General features: G+C 41.9%; 1 protein-coding gene across 1 annotated transcript in view; it reads left to right on the top strand.

Moving 5' to 3' along the window:
• Positions 1–21188, top strand: part of CACUL1 (CDK2 associated cullin domain 1) — an 80380-nt gene that overhangs the window by 14874 nt on the left and 44318 nt on the right. Inside the window, exon 4 of the mRNA XM_054984184.1 lies at positions 18769–18864. Within this exon, the coding sequence (XP_054840159.1) occupies positions 18769–18864 (96 nt within the window). The remainder of the gene's footprint in view (positions 1–18768; positions 18865–21188) is intronic.

Below are 21188 nucleotides of genomic sequence, written 5' to 3'. Positions count from 1 at the left end.
TCAGGAAGGTGGAGTGAGCATAGAACATAGAAACATAGGGCTGGAAGGGACCCAAGGTCATCTAGCCTAACCACATCATACAATGCAGGAAATTCACAGCTGTCTTCCCTCCTCCTGTGACTCCTGCTCTATGCCCCAAAGGAAAGCAAAAAACCTCCAGGATCTCCAGCCAATCTGGCCTGGAGGAAAATTCCTTCCTGACCCCCAAGTGGTGATCAGTATTACCCTGGACATGTAAGAAAGGACCATGAGAGCCTAGCATCCCAATGCCAACCCTCTCCCAATCTGCATACATTCATTATTGAGTCATAGAATCATCATTGCTGTCAGGTGGCCATCTAATCTCTTCTTTTCCCCCCATATATTATTATTAGTTTTCATCACAAGTTAAACTAATAACAGATTACTCAAGCTTTACATACTTAATACATGTAAATACCAAACATTTCAGTCCATCTCTTCTATACAATTATAGTTCTATAATCCTTTCACTGCTATCCTCCTATTATTGCTGTAGATCTACTTTGTTTAGTTCTAATACTCATTTTCCTTACTCCTATCAGTTTGTGTCCTGCTAAATCATATTTAAGTTCTTGTTTTGTTTTTTCCTTCCCTCCATCTATAGAGCGGAGTCCATCTTCATTTCCAGTTGTGTCTGTTTTATTTTTTCCGTTTATTTATTTTGTTAGTATATGCAGTTCTGTTAATATATTTTATTAATTTTAATTCCAGCTTAATCTAGCATCTGATCGATCAGATCTTACATAATTAATACATATTTATGCAGTATATTTCAGTCCATCTCTACCATTCAATCACCTTTCGTTGCTATCGACCTATTGTTACTATAAGCCTACTTTATTTAGTTCTAATACTTCTTTCCTTTTCTTGTTATTTTGGTTCCTATCTTACTAGAATATATTTAAATTCTTATTTTATATTTCCATTCAGTCCATCTGCCTGGTGGATTGGGGTCACCTTCATTTCCAGTTGTGTCTATTTTTTCTCCTTAAGTAATTGCATCATCATTCAATAATGAAGAGAGGAAATAATATTCTCTTCTTTTCTGCCTCGTACTCCAGGGTGTCTCCTTGAATATCTTCATCTCATTCCCTTTTGTGTTTGCAATTTTATCTCTCATTTCCCTCAATGTTATTTCTCTTATCCTTCTCTTTGTAAATCTCACATGGACCCCTCTTGGCAGTTTAATCTTCCTTTTAGAGTTTGGGTTCACTCTATAGGGAATGTCTGTTTCTTTTGGAGGTTCTCTATTTCCCCTTTTCAATATTGGTGCAGTTACCTCAAACGGTATATCCCTCAGTACTCCCTCTTTATTTCCAGTTATATTTTGTTTCATTATGACGTCTTCTAAAGTTCTCTGTCTAGTCTCCACCTTTTCCACCTTTTGATTTACTGTATCCATTCTTTCATCTACTTTGGGGATTAAACATGCCAAATTGGTCTTATCTTGCTTGTTTTCTTTCAATTGTTCCTGGGATTCATCCACTTTTCCGTTTAGCTCTTTAATTTGTTCTGATACTTTTGCAATATTATTCTGCGCCTGTGCTATATTTACTGCAAACATCTGTTGTAAGTTTTGTTGAAGATCTTTTAAGGCTTCTTGTATCAACATCATCCCTATAGATTTTGCTTGCCCTGGAAAAAGTTTTGGTTTTGTAATTTTACTCATTTTGAAGCTTCTAGTGGTATATATTATTGTTGTTAAGTTTTGTCTGTACAGCTAATGTACCCTCCTTATTTTTATATGTTCTTGTTGTATTACCTTGTCAAGCCGTCTATCACACCTAAGCAATAATTATATCATATTAACAATAACACCACAGTATCACACAATTTGGAGGAAACTCATGGAAACAAATACAAGTTTTAGACTAAATGCTTATACTACATAGAGATTATGAGCCAAACTCTTTTCTTGTTTAACACAGTTTGACACAGGTAAACAAATTTAATTGCCCAAATCTCCCAGACCCCCCTTTCTTTCACCCTTTTTTTCTTTCAAAGATAGAAGGAACGTCCAGCAGCTTCTTCCCTTTTTAATCCAGTTGGCAGTTTCTCTCTTTGCTTAACTCCAAAAGGAGGGGGGAACTTTCCCCAAATTCCTTCTCCAATCTGCCTCGTATACTCAGTTTATCCTCAGCCGTGTTCGTTTTCAGCTCTCTGCCAAGTCTCTCCTGTCGTTTCATGCCATAGGTACTGTCTTCCACTCCCTTCCCCTACATCTTTGATGAACTTTATATCTTAGTGCAACTTTATTTTCTTTACTCACTCAGCAGGACTTTTCCTTTCTCCTCTAACTTTGTAATTCCAAGCAGGTCATTACTCTTCCTCTTTGCAAGCCTCTCCCATGCTTGAGACTCCCATTGAAAGCTGTTTCTTCCGGGGTGGGGGGCGGAATCCACAGCACCGTCCCCCTCTTTAATCCTTTTCGAAGGGCTGAGTCTTTATTTCCTTTCTATTGTCATGCACGGCTCTCTTTTATTCTGTAAATGTACAGCTTGTTTCTCACTGACTCCTCTTGTTTATAAGAATATCGCTCTTTGTAATCTGTCCGTCCCTGTGTTCGCAGCTTGTTGCCTGTAAAATGGCATCCACAGCGATCTGTGCTGTAAGGCAAATTCACAGAATTCCAACTCCAATGCCTGGAGTGAATCCCCAGTTAAGCCTCTTGCTTCAGAGACCCCTCTCTGCGGGGTCTCCCCAGAACTCAGGAATCCCAAGTCCCCATACCACTGGGTTTCGGCTCTCCTTTGGAGACAAGCTTCTCAGAGCCACCGACCTCACTGCACCATAGCTTGCTCCTTGCCATCTAAGCTCTTCTTAAATACCTCTAAGGAAGGAGAATTCACCACATCCCAAGGAAGCCTGTTCCACTGAGGAACTGCTCTGTCAGGAAATTCTTCCTAATATTTAGCCCCAAACTCTTTTGCTTTAATTTTAACCCATTGTTTCTTGTCTGGCCATCTCTACAGTTGTAGAGTTACATTTTTGACTGAATGGAAACCGTTTATAGACTTTTTACATGAAATGTGTAATAAAGTCTGGACATCTGGATTTATGGATTAAGAACCATGAACAATAGAAAAAAGAGGGCTCTTATGTTTAATTTAGAATAAGTGAGACTCTGAAAATGATCTATATTTGTGGAGGAGAAAATCGAAACTCAATCTGTAGTTTAGTTTAAGGGTTTCTTTTTTTTCTTTTTCTCACTTGTTTATGTATTGTTAGTGTGTCTTTTTAGAATTTTTTTATCCTTTACGTTTGTTGTCTATAGCGTTTATGTTATTGTTTATAGTTTAAATAAAGAAAAATTCCATTGTATCAAGAAATAAAAAAATGGATTACAGAAACTGGAAAACAATGTAGTAAAACCAGGAAATACATACAATAAAGAGTACCATAGACTACAAAGTTTCTCTTTAAAATAATCTAGAAAAAACTTCTAAATTCTCCATATTACTCTGTATTTTAACATTTTTTAAACTTCCTACTTATTTTTCTGAATTTGCATTTTTTTTTTTTTGCAATGAGCTTCAAGTCTCTCACCAGTGAAGATTTGGACTCAGAACTTTGGAGACACAATGTAAAGCAAGAATTCTGTATCTGCTTGCTTTCTTCATTTTAAAGCTGTGAATTAATTGTTCTTCCTTTGCCATGTTTGTCCTTAGGCATAATGAACAAATTCTACCTGCTTCTTGACAGAAGCAAACGTTTACATGCTCCACTTGACTTAACCGATGCTTGGGATGGAGTTTGAAGACTTTCCATTTAGGAAACTTTCTGTCTAACTGCAGTTTGTACAAACTGGGGTTCTACAAGTTGAACTTGATTTGTTAACACATCCAAGTCAGGATGTAACAAATGCAGTTTGTTAAGGTTTCTTAAAACCAGAGCTCTTCATTTTTGGCTTTGTGCGTGAGGAAAACAGGAAGGGTGTGAACCTGAGGTGAACACGCTCATTCTTGTTATAAACTGGTGGTTGTTTATGGCATTCAAATGCAACCTTGTTTGATGGACCTAATTTATAGTGAAGAGTGGCAATTGGGCAGTTTGAAGCACATTTGGATTACAAAACCTTGGATTGACCAGGGTCTTTCAGGGAACACTGCAGAGTTCAACCTTTTCACGTCCCACCTCCTGCTGCACCTCAAAATGGTGTTCCTGGGGAAGAGCAGCATTTCAGAGGGCATGCTGGGCGCCAGCAGGAGGGGAGAGGTGAGAAAGTTGCTCTCCAGTGGATCAAAGTTAATATTGAAATTGCCCATTGCCATACTGAGTTGTACCTCATCTTAAATGTCTGTATGCATAGCTTTGCCCAGCAGGAAGCTTTATTAGCAAGTGAGGTAGAAAAATGAGGGAGGGCCATCCTCACAAAGAAAGGTGAGCCTTTCTCTTACCTATTTTAGTCAAAATTTTCTAAGTGCTGTCAGAAATCAGGTGATTAATTCCTTTCCAGGCTAATGAGCTCCTGCACCAAAAACAGTTCAGTCTTGATAAGAGGCCATGCAATCTCTGCTTTTTCAAGAACTAATAATTTAGTCTTGCTTTTATATGATTATATCTTCATCATTACACAATTTGTCTAGAACATTTCAATTGATTTGTACAAATATATTGTGGCTTGCCTCTGAAGCTGAGGCAGTGAGAGCAGAGTCATACCTTAGAAAGACTATTTCCCCACCTTTCACTGCAGCTGCCTTTGTCCTGCAAAGTTGTGCTCCATTGGTTTGATGGTCTGAGGGAGCAGGATAGGGGGGCAGATTGGGAGTCTGCAACTGGAGTGGGCTACTGGTTAAAATTGTCGTCCCTTCTGTAAACAGAAAAGCCATTCTGGCAGAGGAGTTGTTGTTGTTTGTACCAGTGGCAACATAGAAGCTAAGCCCAGAGGTTTTTGGGATGTAAAGTCTACTATAAGGCGAATTAGGGTCATTGTAAGCATACAGAGTTATACTTTACAGAGCAGAATCTTAATTTTACATATACATTGATGGGAACTTGGTTAGAAGTCTTGGAGTTGAAATGAATAACACAGTAAAAATGTCAATTCGCTATTCGGGACTGGTAAAAAAAGGCACACTGCACCCTACTTTCAGTCCCTTTTCTAATAAGCTATAATATCCATCCATTCTTTTATATAAATTGGTGTAGTCCCTTCTGGAATTCTGTGTTCTGTTCTGGTCAAGCACTCAAAAAGCATAGCAGAACTGGAAATGGTGCAGAAAAAAGTTCTCTAAAAGTTTGGGAAAGGCGAAAGTGTTCTGGGTTCTAAACTTCTCTCTTTCCTTAACCTCCTTGTTTCTAGTTATTAAGTGTAGTGTTTAACTGGCTAGAGAACATGATGCAGAAGCCCTGAAGGAGCTAGAAGATAATAGCATGGAAAGACTTCTAAAATAACTCTGGTGTTTTTACTTTCTCATGACTGACCTCTGTGACTTTGGAAGGATCATATTTGGCTCTGGGGCTGGTGGCAGCCCTCATGTTGCACAAATGAGTTACTCTTGAAGCAGTAGATGCAAACAGCTCCTTCTGATATGGAGCTGTTTGCATCTACTCCGCCCTCCCCTCTCGTCCTCTATATCTGACAAGTTTCTTTTTGCCCTCCATGCATCTGACGAAGAGAACTGTGATTCCCGAAAGCTTATGCTACAATAAAATTGGTTAGTCTTAAAGGTGCTACTGGACTCTTTTTGATTTTGCCACTACAGACTAACACGGCTAACTCCTCTGGATCTTGAAGCAGTGTTGAGTTAGTGATACTGTAGCAAGGAGTTGTCAGAGTAGAGCTAATTAGGGCACAGTAGCTCTACATGTGATAAAGTAGCACAAACCTGTGTTGCTCTTTTGTGGCACTTTAAGAGTGGAGCTTTTGAATAAATGGTGAATTAAATATACATGTGTTTCTAAATCATTTCTATTCTACTCTTTTGGCTTCTCTTCCTGAGGTGACTAGAAAGCTATACTTGCAGAAAAGTAAGAATGTAAGCTGCTTAGGAAAGAAAGGTGCAGATATTTGGATGTCCACTTCTAGTACAGAATGCAAGTAAATAACACCTAATTAGTAAAACTTCTGAGGTATAGAGACAGATGGCAAAGCCCTCCCCACCCCCCAGCAAGCCCAACAAGTGATATTTAGCCAGATTATAACTGCACTTTTGTGCCTTTTCATATATTTTTCTGAAGCAAAAAAGTGAGAACTGTTGGACACTGAAACATGATGCCAGAACATTTCTCGATGTTTCTGACTGGAAAAAAGTAAGAGTTTTTATTTGAGTAAAAAAAAACCCCATCTTGAATGGCAGTTGAGCCTAATTCCAAAGAACAGTCTGAATTGGTCATGTTAGGCTGTGTGTCTTGTCGATTCATAGAAGAAAATTCCTGCTTGCTAAACTGCAAGGCGTGCTGTAGGTGGCAGCAGAATGCTTTCAGTGATGGCTATCTTTTCATTCTGTCTAGAGCTTATAGTAGTAACTTAGGAAAAATTGACGTTGAAACTGCAGAAACCAATGGAAATAATGAATGAAACAAATGGGTTTAATTAATATAATCAATAAAAAATTGACCAAAATGAACTGAATTGAATTTTTGGTACATTCCTCCCAGGCTATGCCTAATATTTACAAATGCCAGAACATAATCCTGTATTGACTTTCCTTCTTTATCATTGTTAAATTACATGTCATTGTTAAATTACATATATTCACTACACAAATGGCAGCTTGTACATCGATTATGCCTTGTTTTCTCTGAGTATTGCTATATGCCTAGGTATGCACTCTTAATATCTAGGGTTAATTTGTTGTAAGTCAATCTACTGGGAATAATATATTATAATAGGTACCAGTTGGACTTGCACAATTGGCTGAGGCAGCTTTCAGGGGTTTGTATGCCTGTAATGGCCAAGATCCCAAGAAGCCCATATGCACACTTCTGAATGTAAACTTCTGTATGTGCATGGATCTCACAATTTTTAATTCCTGCTGTGACATCTCAATCTAGTTGATACACAGGGAAAGTCTCCTGACCCTCATGAATGGATTTAGTCTTGAAAAAGGAAGCACACTAGTTCTTTGGATCCCACCCTACATTTCAGAAACACTTCATACCAGGGTAAACAGGGTAAACCGAAGTTATCCTGGAATGATTTCTGCCCAACTTCCAGGAGATTGATGTTCAATAATAAACACTTCTGTAAACTTACTTTTTAAGAGCATAGGCTCCAAAATCACTTTCAAAATTGTACCTGCTTCAAAATTGTACCTGCTAATGCATCTGATGAAGAGAGCTGTAGTTCTCGAAAGCTTATGCCTCAATAAACTTGGTCAGTCTTAAGGGTGCTCTTGGACTTTTTACTCTTTTGCAACTACAGATTGACATGGCTAACTCCTCTGGATCTACACCTGCTAATTGTAATTCATGTTCTATCTTCTGTTTTGTTTTTGTTTTCATTTCCATTTCTAATCCATGTGTAACAGTCCATGAGCTGTCCTAAACAACTAGGTTTGGCAGAATTTTAAATTAAAATCCTATTATATGGCTTAGGTCAGATGTCTCTGTTTTGTTTGTTCTGTGGGGCATCTTGTCATCTTAGAACTAGTTATGCTGTTGGTGAAAAAAACTTTCTGGTATTGCTTGGTTGCCCAGGATTCAGAAGTAATTTGAATGGTTCCATGTACCTGCTATTGTTCAAAGATTCTTTAAACACCAATAAATTAAAGTGTCTGTGTTGGTCTACTTGAAACAACAACAACAACAACAACAAGTATTGTAATACTTTTAGCCTAATAAAAAGTAATCAGTTTCATATTGTAAGGAAGTTGCCAGTTTAGGATAGAATTTTATCCAGAATGGCTGGACTTTGGTATAGTGGGGTAATTGTTTGCAGACCCATGTTCTGGCCTAGCTTAAAAATGTGCTGGCTCTGCTGATTCAAACATGTGCAGGCCAGTCTCTGTTCCCTAGAGATTCTCTCTCACAGCTTCAGTCTACATGCCCCAGTTTTCACATGGCTAGAAATGCTAATTAGACAGTTGAGCCCTGATTGGCTGTGGGTTGGTAGGATGATGGCTGGAGTCCTGAAAAGATGGCTTCCCAGCTCACCTGGTTCCCTTCTCTAACTATCTTTCTTATACCATCATGTGAAGGAGAAGTTACAGGTTCCATGCTCCTCGATGCTTCACTGTGCCTTGTGCAGCCTAGCATGGAAAAGGATTCCTATGCTAAACGAACCAGTAAGAAGCAACAAGCCAAGAAAGCAATTCAGAGATGCAATGGTAGCAAGCTTTGTAAGTTTTAGTTAGGCAGATTTTAGCTAGCAACAGAGACATTATTTTTTATGTCTGTTGCCTGAAATGCTTTATGCTTAGCAGCACTCTGTTAATCAGTAAGCTGAAGTTTTATTTAAGCCTGTGTCTGGATTCATGAGTTGCACATGGGTATACCCTCAGAGAGAACCCAGAGACTGAAAAGCCTCACAAATAAAAAGAATAGGAATCTTCCTTCTGTCTGAGATCTGGAATAGCAGGGGTCAGTGGCCAGAAATAGGAATGGGGGAGGGGGGTTCTGGTTCGTATTCATGTTCCCAAAACTGCTCACTAATTTGTGATCTCTATCATCTCTGCCCCATCCCAGTTGTCTTTGTAGACTGAAAAGACCCATATTCTTCAGCTTTTGCTCATAGATTAGGAAGGGCTGAGTAGTGTAGGACTTTTCAGCCTAGGAAAAGGATGGCTAAAGGTGGGGAACATGATAGGTGAAATAGAGGCTACTTGTAAGAATCGACACTTTCCACATTTTTTGTTTCTACACTGTAAGATATTTGTAAAGACACACAGACTCCTGCTGCATCAGACCAGTGGTGCAACTAGAGCACAAGGACCAAAGCCTTCCCTCCCTCCCTTGTTGCTCTCCCCCACTCCTGCCCCATCAATTGGTCATCAAATGTAAGCTAGTTAAATCAATTATTAGCTTCCATTTAATATTAAATACTATTGGTTTTCCCCACAATATTTGAAAAGAAATTCTTGTGAAATAAGCAGTGTGTCTAATAAAAATATTTAATCTTGTACAGTTGTTAGTTAATTATTTGGAACAGATTTGTGGTTGAGACAGCAGTGAGCTCACTTATTTCTGCCTTCCAAGAATCTCAACTAGTCAACAAATAACTAAATGTGGATGTGATGAACTCTGGTAGGAAGGGTTTGAATCTTGAGTCATAGTCACTGACAGATCCTCTGTTTGCCGTTCAAACTGCATGTGTTGTCAGGAAGTTCTCATTTCTAAATAACATCAGTACAAGTGGGGGACCTTTAATTACTTGGGGGACTTCTCATTCCCTCCATGTCCTCTTTCCCTTCCCTGAAAGCCCCAATAGCCTCTCCCCTTTTCCTGTTTCCTTCTCTCCTCCCCATCTACCAGCCAAACTACCTTTATCTGCCCCCTCCCTGTCTTTAGCTTCCTTCCCTCCCCCAGCAGCCTCTCCCTGAGGGAAAACTGTGGTTCTGGCTGCTGGACTGGGACCAGTTGAGTGGTGGAGAACCTGCAAGGACTTGTGGGAGGCACATCCCCTGTATCCCTCCTCCCTACACTATTTCCTCTTTTCCTGACAGTCCCCATATCCTCACCTTTCCTATTTTCTTTCTTCCCAACAACCTATCCACCTACCTACGTAGCTTTCATCTGCTGCCTATCTTCAGCTATATTTATTATTCAGCTGTATTTATTATTTATTTCAGTTATACCCTGCTTTCTCCACAGTGGGGTCCCAAAGCTGCTTACACCATTCATCTCTCCTCCATTTTATCCGCAAAACAACTGTATGAGGTTATGCTGTGTGCGCGTAACTGGCCTAAGGTTACCCAGTGATTACTTTGGTAGAGTAGGGATTTTAATATGGGCTTTCCATATCTTAGTCTAAAATTCTAACCACTATACTGCACTGGCTTTCATGGGGAAACAGTATGAACAGTAGCAAGCTGCTGGACCAGGGTGAGTCATGTAAGTCACTGTATAGTTGCTGGTGGGCCTAGCTTGATGAGTACTCCCTCAGAGGTCAAAACAACCCTGGAAAGGGCCATGCCCCCTCCCTCTGACTTTTACTGAAGACTTGAAGACTAACAGTTCTGTTGTGGTTACCTAGTAACAACCACAATGACAACTGATAGGACATTCATTTCTTAAAGCAACAGGTGCTGCTTTTAGTGTTTTTTGGGGACAGGGTATCCCAATATAATTTTTTTAGATTTCAGTTTTTTTCTGCAAACATGGGGCTTTTTCAAGTTTGTAGAAAAATCTGTTTTTTCTGTATATGGCCCTAGTTTTTAGATTTAAGTATACTTAGATGGGTCACATTGAGATAGATATATTAATAACAGTAAGCAGTAAGTAGAGAAGTCTGATAGGCAGTTGCTGGATGGTTCAGTTTGTGTATAGATGATCTTTCAACTAAAACTGCTCCCAAGATGGCTTACAGCACAATAAAATAAGTCAGTAACGTATAAAATCCAGTAGAAATTAGTTTCTCAGTAGTGTCATCGCATTTCTTACCAACCCTCTGGAAGAGGCAAATTTCAGACCCATCTGGGAGGCCTTTAGGGAACTAGCTATTCTCCGGTGGTCCTAGGAGTGGGGCAGTCCTTACTCTTGGGATATAGCTCCTCCTCTCTGAAGGCAGGGTCAGTCAGCTGATTTTGATCCCGGAGGGGAGAGGCTTGTCCCTGCAATCTCCAGTCTTTCTGGACCTGCCTTCCGAGCAGGACGTCTTCAGCAACACTCTGTAGAGCGCAGCGATCCTGGCGAAGAAGGCACTGCCAGACACAGGCAGTGCGGAGCTCGTATGGGAAGGGAAAGGTCCTATTGCCCTACACCACCCCTGTATTGCTTTGGAGTGACTGCAAGCATTAGAGCCGACGACCTTAGGTTCCATGGCTGCAATCGTGATGGCACGTAAAGAGCTGACAGTCCCCAGGTTCTCCTAGATTCCATGGCTGCAACCGCAAACTCCACCGAGGTTCCCCACCTACGGGCTAGGAGGAATCTCCCTCTCAGACGACCAGAGGGTACGGTGTTTGAGTCTACAGTAGACTGTTATGGAGACTGATATTTCTCGGAACTCCCTCAGGCTTGGTAGAAGCAGCTTGCAGCAGCAGCAGAGGAACCGCTCCAATCCCAGCAGCCCCGACTGAACTGTGGTAAGACTGATCCAGCGGGGATTGGGAGCTGCAAAAGGAAGGGGGGAGGAGAAAAGAGTAGCAGAAGCCTCCGAGCCAGCTTGCCCCAAATAAAAAGGAGCCTTTTATCTCTCCCTCTTTCAGCTGGGTTTTTCTGAGGTGTGCCTTTCATTTTCATTTTCTCCCTTTGGTGGGAATGTCAGTAACGACATGCCTCAGCCATTTCCCAGGCCCCAGAGAGCCCAAATCTGCGGCTTAGACGTGCCAAACTCCCAGGCCTCAGCTCCCTTCTGGGCCTCTCAACAGGCCAGTGAAAGAGAGAAGGCCCAAGGGCCTGCCTGAAAATTCCTGTTGGGTGGAATGCCAACATAGGCAGGCCTAGCCACCTTCCAGGCCTCAGAGAGTACAAATCTGTGGCCTAGATGTGCTAAACTCCCAGGCCTCCACCCCCTCCTTGGCCTCTCAACTTGCCAGTAAAAGAGAGAAGGTCCAAGGGCCTGGAACCGTCAGGCAAGGACGGCTGAAAAAACAATTTCTGTGTGTAAAATTGTGGGCAAAGGCAGGCCTAGCCACCCCCCAGGCCACAGAGAGCACAAGCCTGCAACCTAGACTTGCCAAACTCCCAGGCTCCAGCCTACTCCTGGGCCTCTTAACAGAAGTGAGCTGCTGTAACATTGTAGTTAAATGACTGGGTCGCAAATTCAGCACAATGCTGGTTCAAATTCCATAAGTGCATGAGCTCAGTAGCTGGCCTTGGGTAAACCTCCCTTCTCAGCCTCAGCTACCCAGTAGTATTGGGGGAGGATAATGATAATTCTGATCTTATCACAGCTCCGATTGGTACTGATCTGCCCAGAAGTGCGGTGCATAAGCACAGTTGTTATTATTTAACAAACCTATTGGCATGGCTCAAGACTGAAATAAGGAATCCTAAGAGGTCCTGAAGGAGTGCCAACAAGTAGCCTAGCGCCTGGACCCTTAGATGGGCAAGAGGGTCAACCGGGGGGGGGGGTCCCAACTCCAAGATAGGAAGATGGGTGGGATCCTCCTCCCCCAACCCAAAGAGACAAGTGCCATTGAGAACAGCCCTCTGTTAAGCCTCCAACTGGAGGACCCTTGTGCTACCGGATTCTCCCTCAGCCAAGCCCCCCCCCAAAAGGAGGGACTGTTAAAAGAAGGGAATTTTCCCTAGTACACATAGTCACCCCAAGGCAAACAAGATATTTCCCCAGGAGCTGTATTTTAGATTGCTCCCTAAGGTATTGAGGACCCAGAGTTCCCAGAAGGGTTGGAGAGGATCCTCCCTAAAATTGGGAGCAACTCTGCCAGGGATTCCCCTTTCCAGTAGCCTTTTATACCTGAAAAAGGCTAAGAGGGAAACTCAAGCAAAACCCCAAAAGCTAAGTACTCTATTTCCTTTTTCCAAGTCTTATACACTGATTCCAGAGACTACTAAGAAGATTGAGTTGCCAGTGGTGGATGATCCAGTAATCAGCCTGCTGTCCAATCCTGTTCTGCCCACTGACATGGATAGACATGCCCAAGGATTCCTGTGTCAGGTGGTTTGAACTGGCTCTGTGCAGAAATTTGGAAGCTTCTACTACATTTCTAAGAGCATGGGCAACAGCTTTGCTCTTAGCTAGAGTCGCATTTTCTTGGGCCTCAGACCTAGCTGCAGTGAGCAGCAAGATCCTCAAAGAGCTGGAGGACAGAACTAAGAAAATAGCCCTGGAAATAGTCCTTACATCTCCTTAGATGCTCTGCTATGGTCAACAAGAACCGTGTTTCTCTTCAAAGACATCAACCTGTTTAGAGAAGCTCTGGTTAAAGAAAAGCAGAAAGTCCTTCCCTCAAAGAAGAAGGAAGGAAATTCGAGGAAGAGGCTTTAGTCCTTTCGAGAGCCTAAGAATCCTTTCCACTCAGGATGCACTAGACCATTCAAGGAAGGTCACAGACCAAACATTGAGAGGAGGGTAGTCTCTCCCCAACAAATCTGGTTGGAATACCAAGGGATCTAAGAAGGGAACTCAGCGTGATTACGCTAAGGCAGCAGACACGAGTGTGATTGGAGAGCGCTTACAATGCTTTGCAAAATCTTAGCAGCAAACAGTAAGCGACAGGTGGGTGCCGGATACAGTGATCAATGGATATTCACTGGAAATTCAACTCTGTACCACCTGGGTTTTTTCCTCCAGATCCAAAAGAACTGGTCAAATAAAACAGACACGTAACGACAAGAAAGTTCGGAATGGAAATGTGCAAATTTGTCTTGTCTGCCTTTCAGAAGGAAGATTGTCTGGCTTCCATCAATCTCTCAGAAGCACTTCCAATAGAGGGCTCTGCCTTTTGACCTGAAAGCACCACCTTGGGTGTTCACCAGAATCTTAGTAGCACTGGTAGCACGGCTAAACTGCAGATGGTAACCTGTCTACAGGATCATGGATTCATGATCAATGACCAGTTTTACTTCCAACCTAGTAAATATTGCACCTGGGGATAGTGATAGACATGGCTTAAGACAGAGTTCTTGTGTCACAGGAAAGGCAACAAAGATCCAGATGATGGTGGCAGAGATCTTAAGGAACCAGAAGATGGAAGTGATGCTACTGGTTCAGCTGCTGGGGATGAGGGTATCCTATCAGGATGTCCTCCAAGGGGGAAGGTTCTATGTTCGTGCACTCCATAGAGTCATGTTACCATACCAAGAGGTGTTAGAGCAAGAGGTTCAAGATAGTTAGCTGCCAGAGATTATCAAACAGGAGACCAACCGGTGGCTGGACCTCATCAGATACCATGATGGCATCCCACTCAGGGAACTAAAAAGAATGGTGATGACCACGGACATGAGCCCATGGGGCTGAGGAACCCACACCCAGGGAAGAATGATATAGGGCATCTGGTTGAAGAAGAGATGATCAACAGTGAACTTAGTTTTAAAACAATGAACAGTTTTAGAACTTAGAGCTATCAGACCTCATTGTTGAATCCCCCAAGGGTTCGCTGGTTTTCCCAAATGGAATCTTAATTTGGTACTGGAAACATTATCCAAAGACGCCTTTGAGCCTATGTCCTCATGTCCTCTAAAGGAGTTGGCCTTTAAGACCATCTTTCTGATGGGAATCACATCAGCTGGAGAAGTGTCAGAACTGTAGGCACTAGGAGTAGATAGGGAGCTCTGTTCTTTCCTTCAAGATGGCAGTGGAGATAGTACTACCCTACTTCTATCCTAATCCAAAGCACAAGAAGGAAAGGGAATCTCACTACCTTGATATACGTAGAACCAGAGCTTCTACTTGAGCAGGACTAAAACAGTTTTCAAAAGTCTGAGACACTAGTTGTGTTTTTCTTCTTTTTCAGGAGGTCCTCCTTGGGACAGAGAGTGCCCTTTCCCACGTTAAGTAGGTAGAGCAGAGGTACATAATTCTGGCATATCAAGCTAGAGGTTTGGAGATGCCTCAAGGTGACATGGTGCACTCACTAAGGGGCACAGCAACATCGGCAACCTATAAATCCTTTAGTCTTTAGAGACAACCAATAAGACGGCCTCATGATTATCAGTACAATCACTCATTAAGCACTACAGGATAGATAAGTCAGCCACCACTGAGACAGCTTTTGACAGGAGAGTACTACAACACACCTTCTAGGCCTGGAAGCCGGACGACCCACTCTGAGGCACACTGCTTTTGTATGTCCCAAGAGTAAGGACTGCCCCACTCCTAGGACCACCAGAGAATGGAAGATTTGTTTTCACTTACTGTGAAGCTTCCTTTCTTGGTGGTTCAGGAGTGGGGCAGTCCTACCCACCCGAATTTCTTTGGGGTGGCTTCTAGGATTGGATGGAGAGTTAGGACAGTGGTCTTCCTCCCACAGGTGTCAGGGGAAGGACCTTACTATTTTAAAAAAAAGATTGAGGGAAGTGGTTTCTCTCATGATATCGTGATGGGGAGTCAGGGCTTGGGAACGGACTGGCAATTCCACAAACAAGCCCCTCCCTTCCGGGATCAAAATCAGCTGACTGACCCTGCCTTCGGAGAGGAGGAGCTATATACTAAGAGTAAGGACTGCCCCACTCCTGGACCACCGAGAAAGGAAGCTTCACGGTAAGTGAATAAATCTTCCATTCTCAGCAGCTGAGAAAAAGAGTGAGTGAGTGTTCCAGTAATGGGAGACAAGAGCTATAAAATCCTTCTCCTGTGTTTTCACCAACTGAACCTCTGCTGAAACTGATCTATAAAAATATTTTTATACTTGTGAATGCTACCAATATGGTATGTATTGGGTACAGAATCTGTTATACTGATTTGTAGGAACTCTGTGTTGCTGTACTTCCCACTACCAATAAAAAGTATTAGTATTTGGATTTCCTTTCATAGCAGACCCCTTTATGTCTAGCATATTCTCAGTCTGTTTTGCCTTGTTTTAGGTAGAGGAAATGATATATTTGTATTCTTCTGCTGTTATGAACACAGGCCATGATCCTTGTGTCAGCATTCAACTTGAACTATACTGGTTCTGCAATAATTCAGAAAATAACTGCAAGTCTATGTTTTGCATCTTACCATCCAACCAGATTGTCTTAGTGCAGCATTAGGAGATTCGCAGTTTTGAAATAGTATTGTGTTTAAGTTGGCTAACATAATAATGAAAAACCATTGTTATATTTTCCCGCTGTAGAAGTTTCTATAGATTTACGTATGGGGATAAACAGTTATGTCTTCTAGTTCAAATTTTCCCTTCTAGTGCTAATCTTCTTTTTGGTTAAAGGAAACCTGCTGTTTTAAATATGTCATCATTTCATCCGGATGACATCCGGATGGTGTTGAAGAAGCAATAGCTATATTTTGTGACATTTCCAGAGTGCAAATGGTTGAATGGATCTTAGGTTTTTCAGTTAGCATCTCAACTGAATGAATCATCAAGTATTTCAGGCTGAGGAGTGTGGTATAACTTTTTGAAAGAGGAAGTCCCGGGCAACTAGTCTCTTTCAGATTAGTCTAAGGGAGCATTAACAATACATTCTATGGAGGTTTCATTTGTTTGTACATGAGTTTTTGTAATGCAAATGTATTACAAAATATTTTTGGGATATTTATCCAAATCTCATTTCAGCAAACAGTAAAGTCTGATGGTAGACTGATCAGTATCACTTTAACATCTCGGAATGTGAAAATGGCATGCATGTGTTGAAAATTTTGACCTGGGTTGCGTTAGCTTTGAAAATAGCCTGTTGACTTTCCCAAAATGTCATTCATAGACTTCAGAAAGAAATCATGAATACAATAGTTTTTATCAACCTTGCAATGGCATGTGTAGCCCTGGTGACTCCAATCAAATCCTTAAAGTCTGAATTCCTATCAAGCAATTGGATTTCTTCTGACTGAAGTTAGTTGCAGTCATATTGGCAGTAGGTTGTACTATAAATCACAAGCTGATATTTAAATGTACATCACTTATATATTAAATTAGGTTTCTGCTACTATAAAAAGCTGTCACTGTCGTTACAGCATTTAGAATTTGTTTGACTGGTCTTGTTATAAATATATATAAAAACATGTCCATTGTTAGAAGATTGGGCAAGTTTTGTCTTTCACCATCCTGTTTTGACCCTAGGTTGGTGTCACACTTCAGATTTGTTTGTATTCCCACCCCCTATTGGGTGTTCATGTTCTGCGGTTCCTGCAATATGGAAGCGGAAGTGGCATCTTAGGCCTCTCAGGGCAGAGCAGCCACTTTAAAAACTCCTGTACTTTGTTCAAAGAAGTGCAAAATAATGTATTAGTCAGAAAACCTTTTTAGGAAACCAGACTGGAATTTAATATGTAAAGTTGGCAAGGCTGATTTAACTACAGGCTACCTATTAGAAAATCAGAAGATCGGACCAGTGTTCCAACTAATCCAGCATCCTGTTTCACCCAGGGGCAAACTGTTTCACATGCTGGCCAGCCGGTTGACCAGGAAGGTCAACAAAGACATAGAAGACAAGGTCAAGGAAGATGTTGCTTCTTAGTACTGGTATTCAGAAATTTACTGTCTGTAAATTTGGACGTTTCCAGTTGCTAGAGGCTACTGATGGATCTTCATGCATAATTTTATAAATCTCTATCATGTCTCCACATAGTTGTCTTTTTTCTAAAGTGAAAAGCCCCAGATTCTTTATCCTTTCCTTACTGAAAATGCATTCCAATCTCATAATTATCTTGGTTGCCCTCTTCTGCAGTTTTCTCTGCTCTGCATTATCGTTGTAAGTAACTAGAACTGTACACAGTATTTTAAATGCAGCTGTACCATAGATGCGTTGGTGCCACAAGGTCATTACAATATTGGTTGTTTTATTTTTGATCTCTTTCCTAATAATTCCCAGCATGGAGTCTGCCTTTTTTTTTACCGCTGCTGCACACTGAATTAACATTTTCATTAAGCTATCCTCTACAGTGGCCATATCCCTTTCCCCCCAAATCTCAGCCAGTTCAGAATCTATCAGCATATATTTACATTTATATATATTTATATATTGGTGACAACCCTATGCTTAATATTGAAATCATGTGCCACATATTGCCTGCTCACCGAATTTAGAAAGATTCTTCTGGGGCTCTTCACACTACATTTGGGCTTGCACCATTCCCAGTATTTTAGTAACCTCTGTAGATTTGGGCACTGTGCCCACCAGTCCAGATTATTTATGAACAAATTAAGTAGCATCAGTTTTGGTACCGTTGAGTCCTCATGTTTGCCCCCATTGCAAGTCCTGTCCATTTCTTACTACTCTTTGCTTCCTGCACATAACTAATTTTAATCCATAGCAGGACCCATCCTCTTTTCCCATGGCTCCTAAGATTGCTCAGTGGTCTTTGAGGAGGTACCTTTTCAAAGCCTCTTGGAAGTCCAAGTAGATTATGTTTACCAGATTACACTTATCTACGTGCTTGTTAACCTTCTCAAAAACTTTGAGGCATAACTTTCCTTTGCAGAAGCCATCATGATTTTCCCTCAGCAGGCTTTGTTCTTCTATGTGTTCAGTAATTCTGTCTTTAATAACAATTTCTACTAATTTACCTGGAATAAATGTTAAACTAACTGGCCTGTAATCTCCTGGCTGTTCTTTGGACAGTTTTTTAAAAATTGGTGCAACAGTTGCTAATTTCCAGTCTACTGGTACAGAGGTGAATTTTAGTGGCAACTTGCATCTACTGGTTAGAAGATCAACAGTTTCTAGTTAAGTAAATAATAACATTATGCAGATTCCTTTACCGAGGCTAAATGTTAAAGTTCTTTACATTTTCAAAAAAACCTGGCGGGTTGTATGTGTATGTGTACAAGTAGTTTGAATGCCTTAGGATGCTAAGTCTGCAGATACAAATGGAGCCTGCCATTTTCCCCCTCTGAAGTTTGTCCACTGGCTTTTGCTTCAGACTTGTGGATTTTGACAGAATATATTAGGAATGTTACTGATTGCCGGATCTCATCTTTCAGTTTTTGACGATATTTAGCCTTAAGGCTTTTGGCTTGCAACTCCAACCAGGATCCTCCAAGATGATTGTTTTACTAAAAAGAGCTGTTATTATTTCTTTTCTTCCAGGTCAGCTCTCCAGATCTCTATGTCGAAAGGTTTAATATAGCACTTGGGCAGTATATGGGAGCATTACAGAGCATTGTGCCTCTTTTCATATATATGGTAAGTCCTCAGAACAATTTTTCACTTGGTGCAGAAAAAGCTGCACAGTTAGAAAAGCACGTAGCCGCTGCTGCTCTGGGCTCTGTCCCAACAGAGGTCGGTTTGCCCCACTGGTGCTGGCCTCTACCTCCTGGCTCTGGGTCAGCCTGGGCAGGGTCTCCGGTTTCAACTGGGAGGGGACTTAAGTTTGGGTGGTGCATTGCATTCATTTTCAGCATTTAAAAAATTCAGCCCTTATATCAATCTATCGATATAACAATGCATAAAAAATAAAAGGTTGTGTGTGCTGTGACATCACCATTTATGCCACTGATGATGACAGCATTCTTACATGAAAATCCTGATTATTTAAGGAATGTGCAGACCAAAATAAACTGATTCCACCACTGTAAAAATGCAAAGGGAGGACAGAAGTGTCGAAGAACTGTACTCAAAATTGATTCCAATTCTTGAGGATCAACCACTAAGAAAACCAGGAATAAATCGAGTGTGCAGCAGAGCCCTAAAAGTGAACCGTGAATACTGAGATTTTTATTTCCAGCACTTAGCTAAAGGTCATGAAAGGTTCGGTCCCCAGGTGCTCTTCAGCTCAGGGAAGGAGCCCATCAGAGAGTGATAGGGCATCCTTAGGTTCACTTTGAAGTGAACAATGTTTGTACCTTTTGCTTTTTCTTTAAGTTCTCATGTTTAGGAAATTAGGAGAGCAGACTTTTCTGCCCTGAAATGGCCTGTTCAGAGAATTTGCTTCACTGTCAGCACATTTCTCATTTTCAGGTCAAAAAAAGCAATTGTGGAGAACTGGAAAAATGTGCCTAAAGTCATTTCTCTGAGACTAAGGACAGTTGTGATTGCATTCTGGGAAATAATCTTGGAAAAGATGGACAGTAATTCCCGAAAGCCAATTAGAGTGACTCTTCTGGTATAATATGTTTTAAAAAGTGCCAAAAAAGAGAACAGTTTCAAGAAACAAGTTTCTTGGTAGAACTTTCCTACAGTTCTGGTAGTAGTATAGGAGTCTTAAGCACAGGGCTTCTTTATGTGATGAGCTTACTCGTTTTAATAACTCTGACTCGCTGTAAACCAACCTTTTCAAGGGCAAGGCAATAACAGAGCCATGTTTTTGTTTTTGCTAAAAAGTAACTGCTCATGTAAACATGATGTCAGAGTTGCCTCCGGTGTGTTACCAGAACTGCTCTTTTTAATGGGGGAATTAGCTTGCAGCCTGGGTTTTAATTTAGTGCGGATCTTAACCAATATATACCAGGGTCCCTCTCCAGAACACTCATGTAATAAAGAGGTAGATTAATAACAATAAAACGTGTTTTTAACTAAATAGTGTTGTGCATGCCTAAGTTAGCACACACATACAAGATACATACAAGAAACTAAGAAATAAAGGGGTTGGAAAATAGAGACGGTTGAATGAGCAGGAGAGCCCACTTGAGAACGACGGAACTGGGTATACTCACCTGGTCACGGTGTGGAAGAAAGACGTAGCAGTGAGATGGGATGGTCTAACGGCCTGCACTAGATCCGAAGAGGGTGACAGCAAGGGTGTCAGGATAGGAATGGCACGCACATCTCATGGCCAGGGAGGCCGGCTTAAATACCCCAAAACGTACCCTGGGGCTGATGCCTTTCCCTGTGGTTCTCACGGGTGAAACAAAGGCTTAATGGATCTATAACTACCCTAGATGGGCCACTTTAGAATCTGAATATATTATTGTGACCCTTGGGAAGAGGGGACAAAAGAGGGAGGGGGGATGCCGGGCGGGTTGAATGGGTCTTCCCGGAAGCTGGGCTGGTCTCGATGTCATCAGCTCTGGAATGCAGGGGTTGCTTTGAGATGCGTCCATTAAGTGCTCAGGGCAGCCGGCACTTTAGCTTCCATTCCGGGGCAGCTATCAAGATATGCAGAGCAGGGCGAGGCTGGCCGCTGCGGACGTGGTCTGCACGCTTCCACGAAATGGCTTCTCTGAGCAGGCTGTTCAGGCTGAGCTCCTGGCTGCCTGGGAACATGGCTGCCGCCTGGGCATGACTAGGACTTGCTAGCAGGCTGCCTGGTAGCGAGGGCAAGCTTGGTGACTGGCCCACGAGAGATTCCCCATGGGAACTGACCAGGGGGCGCCTGGCCAGGCTTGTGGAGGGTCTCCCTGGCTGGCACCGTGCTGCTAGCAGCATGGCTCTGGGCCCAGGTGAGGCAAACGTCCATGGAGGCAGGAAACTGTGTGTAAACAGCATGGTCCATAGCAGAGGCAAGAAACAGGCACAATCCATAAGAGTATAGACAGAAAACAGGCACGGGCAAGGCTGCCCTAAAGCAG

The sequence above is a fragment of the Eublepharis macularius genome, chromosome 6 (genome assembly GCF_028583425.1).
Source record: "Eublepharis macularius isolate TG4126 chromosome 6, MPM_Emac_v1.0, whole genome shotgun sequence".
Classification (NCBI taxonomy): domain Eukaryota; kingdom Metazoa; phylum Chordata; class Lepidosauria; order Squamata; family Eublepharidae; genus Eublepharis; species Eublepharis macularius.
Note: the sequence above shows the minus strand (reverse complement) of the source record. Positions and strands in the feature narration are given on the sequence as shown.